We start from the raw sequence: 8874 nt of genomic DNA on the forward strand, positions 1-8874 counted from the left end.
ACATACGCTGACATACGCTGTTAACATTCTGCAATATTTCCCAATAAAATGTTAAGTTCTTTAAAAAATAAAATTACAGTGACTTACTACCTCACACCAGCAGAATGGTCATCATCAAAAACTGTACAAACAATAAATGCTTCAGAGAATGTGGAAAAAGAGAACCCTCTTGGACTGTTGGTGAGACTGTAAACCTGTACAATCACTAAAGAGAATAGTAGAGAGGTTCCTCACAAAACTAAAACTAGAACTACCATGTGACCCAACCATCCCACTCTTGGGCATTTATCCAGGAAAAACCCGTAATTTCAAAATACATGAACCCCAATATTCACTGCAGCACTATTTCCAATAGCTAGGACATGGAAGCAACCTAAATGTCCATGAACAGATGAATGGATAAAGAAGATGTAGTATGTATATATATCAGTTCAGTTCAGTCGCTCAGTCATGTCCGACTCTTTGCGACCCCATGAACTGCAGCACGCCAGGCCTCCCTGCCCATCACCAACTCACGGAGTTCACTCAGACTCACGTCCATCGAGTCAGTGATGCCATTCAGCCATCTCATCCTCTGTCATCCCCTTCTCCTCCTGCCCCCACTCCCTCCCAGCATCAGAGCCTTTTCCAATGAGTCAACTCTTCGCATGAGGTGGCCAAAGTACTGGAGTTTCAGCTTTAGCATCATTCCTTCCAAAGAAATTCCAGGGCTGATCTCCTTCAGAATGGACTGGTTGGGTCTCCTTACAGTCCAAGGGACTCTCAAGAGTCTTCTCCAACACCACAGTTCAAAAGCATCAATTCTTCGGTGCTTAGCCTTCTTCACAGTCCAACTCTCACATCCATACATGACCACAGGAAAAACCATAGCTTTGACTAGACGGACCTTAGTTGGCAAAGTAATGTCTCTGCTTTTAAATATGCTATCTAGGTTGGTCATAACTTTTCTTCCAAGGAGTAAGCATCTTTTAATTTCATGTATGCAGTCACCATCTGCAGTGATTTTGGAGCCCCAGAAAATAAAGTCTGACACTGTTTCCACTGTTTCCCCATCTATCTATATCTATATCTATATCTATACACACTCACAGAGAGAAACACACACACAACGGAATAATACTCACTCATAAAAAGGAACAAAATTGTGCCATTTGTAGAGACTGTGGAAGGACCTAGAGTCTATCATACAGAGTCAAGGCAAAAAGAGAAAAACAATTATTGTGTATTAATATATGCATATATAAAAAAACATGTATTTTTGCTTTATTGACTATGCCAAAGCCTTTGACTGTGTGGATCACAATAAACTGTGGAAAATTCTGAAAGAGATGAGAATACCAGACCACCTGACCTGCCTCTTGAGAAACCTGTATGCAGGTCAGGAAGCAACAGTTAGAACTGGACATGGAACAACAGACTGGTTCCAAATTGGGAAAGGAGTACGTCAAGGCTGTATATTGTCACCCTGCTTATTTAACTTATGTGCAGAGTACATCATGAGAAATGCTGGGCTGGAAGAAGCACAAGCTGGAATCAAGATTGCTGGGAGAAATATCAATAACCTCAGATATGCAGATGACACCACCCTTATGGCAGAAAGTGAAGAGGAACTAAAAAGCCTCTTGTTGAAAGTGAAAGTGGAGAGTGAAAAAGTTGGCTTAAAGCTAAACATTCAGAAAACGAAGATCATGGCATCTGGTCCCATCACTTCATGGCAAATAAATGGGGAAACAGTGGAAACAGTGTCAGACTTTATTTTTCTGGGCTCCAAAATCAGTGCAGATGGTGATTACAGCCATGAAATTAAAAGACGCTTGCTCCTTGGAAGCAAAGTTATGACCAACCATACATTTCCTTCTTCAGTGGATCTTCCAGACCCAGGGATCGAACCCGGATCTCCTGCATTCCAGGCAGATGCTTTAACCTCTGAGCTACCAGGGAAGCCCATGACCAACCTAGATAGCATATTCAAAAGCATAGACATTACTTTGCCAACAAAGGTCCATCTAGTCAAGGTTATGGTTTTTCCAGTGGTCATGTATGGATGTGAGAGTTGGACTATAAAGAAAGCTGAGCACAGAAAAATTGATGCTTTTGAACTGTGGTGTTGGAGAAGACTCTTGAGAGTCCCTTGGACTGCAAGGAGATCCAACCAGTCCATCCTAAAGGAGATCAGTCCTGAGTGTTCACTGGAGGGACTGATGTTGAAGCTGAAACTCCAATACTTTGGCCACCTGATGCGAACAGCTGACTCATTTGAAAAAACCCTGATGCTGGGAAAGATTGAGGGCAGGAGGAGAAGGGGACGACAGAGGATGAGATAGTCGGATGGCATCACCAACTCAGTGGACATGGGTTTGGGTGGACTCTGGGAGTTGGTGATGGACAGGGAGGCCTGACGTGCTGCGGTTCATGGGATCACAAAGAGTCAGACACGATTGAGCAACTGAACTGAACGCATATATGTGGAATCTGTGTACATGGTACAAATGAACCTATTTGCCAAGCAAAAACAGAGTCACAGGCAAAGAGAACAAATGTATGGACACTAAGGGGGAAAGGATAAAGTAGGAGACTGGGATTGACACATATATGCTACTATGTATAAAATAAATATCTAATGAGAACGTACTGTCCAGCACAGGGGGAAAGGAAGGTGCAATCTATTTGCAGAACATACATTGTTGTTTAGTCGCTAAGTCACAGCCAACTCTTTGCCACCCCACACAGACTGCAGCCCACCAGGATCCTCTGTCCATGGGATTTCCCACACAAGAATACTGGAGTGGGTTTGCATTTCCTTCTCCAGGGGATCTTCCTGATCCAGGGATCAAACCCACATCTCCTGCACTGGCAGCCAGGTTCTTTACCACTGAGCCACCTGGGAAGCCCAAGACATATCAGGTTTAAAAATGTAGCATTTATAAGGTGCAAACAAATACTGTATGATTCCACTTAAAAGAGGTACCTAGAATAGTCAGATTGGTAAGAGTGAAAGTACATTGGTAGTTATCAGGGGCCTGGGGGTGGGGAGTTGGTTTAATGGGGACAGACTTTCAGTCTAGTAAGGTCAAAAACTTTGGAGATGGGGCGATGCTGAGAGTTGTACAATGTGAATGTATTTATTGCCACTGAACTGTACAATTAAATGTGGTTAAAATAGTATGTTTTATATTATGTGATGGCTTTTACCATAACAAAAACACATTAAAAAAGATAACTGGACCTCTATGTTCACAGAAGCACTAAGCGTGGAAACCTGAATGCCCATTGACAGAGGAATGGATAAAAAGAAGATGTGGTGCATATGTACAATGGAATATTACTCAGCCATAAAAAAGAATGAAATAATGCCATTTGCAGCAACATAAATTGACGTAGAGATTGTCACGCTGAGTGAAGTGAGAAAAAAACACCGTATTATGTCACTTATATGTGGACTCTAAAATGTGGCACAAATAAACTTATCTACAAACGGAAAACAGACTCACAGACATAGGCTTGTGGTTGCCAAAGGGCAGGGGAGTGACACAGGGAAAGACTGGAAGTTTGGGACTACAGATGTAAACCATTACATACAGGATGAATAAGGAGCAAGGTCCTCTGTGTAGCACAAGGAATGGATTCAATATTCTATGACAAATCATAATGGAAAAGAGTTTTTAAAAGAATGTCTATATGTGTATAACTGAGTCACTCTGCTGTATAGCGGAGATTGGCACAACATTGTAAACGAAGTATGCATACTGAAATCCAAAATTTTTCAAAAATAAAAAAATGAAAAATTTAAAAAACCTTGTACACAACTGTTCACAGCAGCACTATTCACGACAACCCAAAACTGGAAACAACCCAAATGTCCATCAGCTGATGAACAGATGAACAGATTGTGGTCTATCCCCATAGTATATGAGTGTTCCACCATAAAAAGGAGTGACATACTGACACACACCACATGGACAAACCTTGAAAACATAATGGTAAGTGAAAGAAGCCAGATCAAAATGCCACATATATGAGATGTCCAGAATAGGCACCTCCTTAGAGTCAGGAAGGCATTGAGAGGGTGCCAGGGGCTCTAGGGAGAGGACACAGGAAGAACTATTAATGGGTATGGAGTTTCTTTTTGGTGTAATGAAAATGTTCTAGGATTGATGACCTCAATGCTGGCACAATCTGTGCATATACTAAAAACCACTGTACATTTTAAATGGGTGCACTGTATTATATGTGAATTATACCACAATACAGCTGTTTATACTCTGTTGACAAGGCTGTGGGGTAACACACACTCTTGAACATTATGAGAATGCACAATGGAAGGTGAATTGTCAGTATCTAACAAAACTAGATTTGTATTAATATTTAGCCTTTGACCCAGAAATACCATTTCTAGTGCCTTCCTCTTAAAACACACCAGTAACAACAAGAAAATACACAGGCATAAGGATACTCAGCATTACTCATGCTTACAAAATAGTAGAAACTACTCAAGTGTGCAAATCAAGGCTATTGGCTAAATAAATGATACACCCACGATACGGAGTACTATGTCGCTGTAGGAAGAGAATGTGGACGATCTCTGTGAGGTGGTGTGGGGTGGATTCCAGGGTCTACTTATTTATATACACAAAATATATAAATCATCCATTCCCATTTATTTAACAAAGGGGAAAGAAGTAAATATGCATATATCTCCATACTTTTGCAAAAGGAAACAGGAAGGATGAACCAGAAAACAATTCACCTATAAGTTTAGGGGTGGATGTGAACAATATGGAATAAACCAAAAGGAAACTGGCCCTTGCAGGGTATATCTTTGTGTATAGTTTAATGGTGAAAGGTCAGAAGAGAGAGCTTCTAGGGGCTCTCAGTGTCCATACATGGGCCAACTGGGGCATCAAATAAAGGTGACAGTAAAGGATTATTTCAAGGGATTAGATCTGGTAGACAGAGTGCCTGAAGCACGATGGACAGAAGCTCGTAACACGTACAAGAGGTGGTGACCAAAATCATCCCTAAGAAAAAAGAAATGTAAGAAAGCAAAGTGGTTGGTCTGAGGAGGCCTTGCAAGCAGCTGGGAAAAGGAGAGAAGCGAAAAGCAAAGAAGAAAGGAAAGGTATACCCAACTGAATGTAGAGTTCCAGAGAATAGCGAGGAGAAGAAAACGCTCCTGAGTGAACAGTGCGAAGGAATAGAGGAAAACTATAGAATGGCAAAGACTAAAGAGCCCTTCAAACAAACTTGAGGTGCAAAGGGAACATTTCATGCAAAAATGTGCACAATAAAGGAGAGAAACCACAAGGACCTAACAGAAGCAAAAGAAATTAAGAAGAGGTGGTAAGAATACACATAAGAACTACACAAGAAAGGTCTTCACGACCTGGATAACCACAATTGTGTGGTCACTCACCTAGAGCCAGATATCCTGGAGTGTGAAGTCAAATGGGTCTTAGGAAGCATCACTACGAAAAGGCTAGTGGAGGCAATGGAATTCAAGCTGAGCCATTTCAAATCCTAAAAGATGATGCTGTTGAAGTGCTGCATTCAATATGTCGGCAAATTTGGAAAACTCAGCAGTGGCTACAGGACTGGAAAAGGTTAATTTTCATTCTAATCCCAAAGAAAGGTAATGCCAAAGAATGTGCAAACTACTGTACAATGCAACCATTTCACATGCTAGCAAGGTAATGCTCAAAATTCAAGCTAGGCTTCAACAATACATGAACCGAGAACTTCCAGATGTACAAGCTGGAGTTAGAAAAGGCAGAGGAACCAGAGATCATCAAATTGCCAACATCTGTTGGATCACAGAAAAAGTAACAGAATTCCAAAAACAACTACTTCTGCTTCACTGACGACACTAAAGCCTTTGTGTGGATCACAACATACTGTGGAAAATTCGTAGAGATGGGAATACCAGACCACCTTACCTGTCTCCTGAGAAATTTATATGCAGGACAAGAAGTAACAGTTATAATCAGACATGGGACAACAGACTGGTTCAAAATTCAGAAAAGAGTATGTCAAGGCTGAATATTGTTACCCTGCTTACTTAACATCTATGCAGAATACATTATGTGAAAGGGGCTGGATGACTCACAAGATGGAATCGATTGCTGGGAGAAATATCAACAACCTCAGATATGCAGATGATACCACTCTAATGGCAGACAGTGAAGAGGAACTAAAAAGCCTCTTGATGAGAGTGAAAGCAGAGAGTATAAAAGCTGGCTTAAAATTCAACATTCAAAAAACAAAGATCAGGGCACCCGGCCACATCACTTCATGGCAAGTAGATCGGGAAAAAGTGGAAACAGTGACACATTTTCTTTTCTTGGGCTCCAAAATCACTGCTGATGGTGACTGCAGCCATGAAATTAAAAGACTCTCGCTACTTGGAAGAAAAGGTATGGGAAACCTAGACAGCATATTTAAAAAAGAGACATCACTTTGCCAACAAAGGTCTGTATAGTCAAAGCTATGGTTTTTCCAGTAGTCACATATGGATGTGAGAGTTGGACCATAAAGAAGGCTAAGTACTGAAGAATTGATGCTTTCAAACTGTGGTGCTGGAGGACTCTTGAGAGTCCCTTGGATAGAAAGGAGATCAAAACAGCCTATCCAAAAAGAAATCAACCCTGAATACTATTGGAAGGACTGATGCTGAAGATCCAATACTTTGGCCACCTGATGTGAACAGTGAACTCATTGGAAAAGACCCTCATGCTAGGAAAGATTGAGGGCAAGAGGAGAAGGGGGCAAGAGAGGATGAGATGGTTGCATGGCATCACCAATTCAGTGTACATGAGTACAGCTCAAGAACCTCCCTGAGATTCACCTCTAGGCTGTATTCTCAGGATCTGGAAAAAATCTGACCCTGAAAATCTTAGAAAGCAAAGGCTCACATTCTTTTTGCAACAAAACTTGGAACCGGTACAAATTGAGGAAATATGAAAAATGGCCTCTGAATGGCACACTAAATTATAACACAATCCTCCAACTTGGTCTCTTTTGCTGTTCCTCATGCTCAAACCTTATGGCACTTAGTCTGACTCGGACTCATGCCACATACGTCTTTCTGTTGCCACCTTATCCCCTCAACTCTCTCTGGCTCTCCCTCTCTGTTAGATTTCTGAGCCCAGGACTTTCTCCTATAATCAAAAGCCTGGGAAAACTCTCCTAACATTCTAAAGAATCCCCTTCTCATTCCTCCTACCTCTTGGGGGCAGGGTTGGGGGGAGGGAGAAGAAAATGGGAAAGAAACCAAGCTTCCCCTGTTTCTGCAAGTTCCCTTACTCCTCCAAATTCTTCTGATCAAACTAAGATCCCACCTCCCCAGAGGAACAATCGCTGCTGGGACAACATCAGTCAGTCTGCCCCTGTCATCAGAGCCAATTTGAGCACTCTCTAAGTTAAATGTTATCTATGAAACTATGACTACAAAAAAGAGAGATGACATTTTTGACATTGGATGGCCATGATATTCTTTAGACCCTGAAAAAAAAACTGGTTAAAATGAAATCTTTCTGAAATTGCAAAACTGGTTCTTTTTGCTATTGCAATTAGGAAAAAGCTGGTTTGTTAAAATCTCTTTTTCTTTTTTTAGCTCTGACCCAGCCTGAGAAAACAGAAACATACCTAGGAAAAAGCCTGAAGTTAACTCTTACCATGCCCTGAAATATACACCCAACTCTGCCTGAGACTCCAGCCATGAGCAAGTTAGCAAAACTTCAAGCCAAGGATAAAAAGGGGCAAAGAGACATGTTAAATCTCAAGCGGAAAACTGTGAGATCTCTGTCCAGATTTATGTATGTCGCAGTGTGTATCTGTATCTTTGGATAATATTGCTGAGGTTATTCTGTCAATGGGCTCTATTTAATATGCCTAAAGAAAAGTAAGCACTTACAAATCAAACAATTCTTAAGTCAAGAAAAAAATCAAACTGAATGAATTTCAGGTTCATACGAACTGGAAAATATTCACTATTAAGTTAATACCTGGTATTAACATTTATTTGTTAATCTAATGAATATAGACATTGTGAAGGTAGTTTTGAGAAAATGCAAATGACCTAAGAGTTTTGGGTGATTTATGTTTACCAATCTACGGAATGCTTATATAAAGGACAGTCCATGCTGAAGGAAAGTATGATATATGTTTTCAGTAAAAAGGTATAAGAAATGAACTTACATTCTACTAAGGGAAAAGGAAGTTAAGTCTAAACTTACAGGTGCCTGTTCTCTGACTGAGCAAGTGACGTATTTACAGAAAGCATAAAAAAATGTTTGTGGGACATGGACCCTGAGAAGAGAGCTTTGTGCATGGTACAAGTTTCTTAAGATGTTAAACTGCATTTGAAATCTTATTGTTACTTTGGCTAAGTGAATAACTATTGTTTCACAGTGAATATAAGCTGGTACCAAACTGGAATTTGGTTTTCTCTCCCTGTTAAAAGAATAAACTTTTCTTGGAATATGGCTTTTAGTAACAGATTATGTAAATTTCTTCATCTTTAAGTGATTTATATTTGCTTTCGAAACTTACTGTTACTTTGGCAAAATGAGTATTATTTCACTATGATCTATGAAGACTGTGACACACATAGACAAAGCTCATTCTGCTTGTACAAAAATTAACCCCTCATCTACTCCTAAGTCAGGGAATTTAAAATGGATAAAGAATGGCTGTAAATCAAACAGTCAGGGCTATGAGAACTCCAAGATGGCTGTTTGGCTTTTCCTGGCTCCCTGACAAACCTCACTTTCATTTGATGCAATAAAGCCTTTCCTGGCTTCAGATTTGATGCTCTTACAATGAAAAAAAAGTTTAAAATGTTTCTTCCACTTGGATATATGTTCTGCAATCTCCAGT

At 40.4% G+C, this 8874-nt stretch overlaps 1 protein-coding gene across 2 annotated transcripts in view; it reads left to right on the plus strand.

Annotated features, from left to right (window-relative positions):
* The window catches only part of ATP6AP2 (ATPase H+ transporting accessory protein 2), a 46271-nt gene extending 37791 nt beyond the window's left edge, over positions 1 to 8480 (plus strand). The window contains exons 10-11 of one of the 2 annotated variants that reach the window (XR_011446311.1): positions 3241 to 3980; positions 7610 to 8480. Coding sequence is in view for 1 of the 2 variants with exons in the window: in XM_070291501.1 (XP_070147602.1) it covers positions 7610 to 7615 (6 nt within the window). In the remaining variant the exon portion in view is untranslated. The remainder of the gene's footprint in view (positions 1 to 3240; positions 3981 to 7609) is intronic. The other variant, XM_070291501.1, reaches the window with a different exon arrangement.
* The last annotated feature ends 394 nt before the right edge of the window (positions 8481 to 8874 follow it).

This window comes from Ovis canadensis, chromosome X (assembly GCF_042477335.2).
Source record: "Ovis canadensis isolate MfBH-ARS-UI-01 breed Bighorn chromosome X, ARS-UI_OviCan_v2, whole genome shotgun sequence".
Classification (NCBI taxonomy): domain Eukaryota; kingdom Metazoa; phylum Chordata; class Mammalia; order Artiodactyla; family Bovidae; genus Ovis; species Ovis canadensis.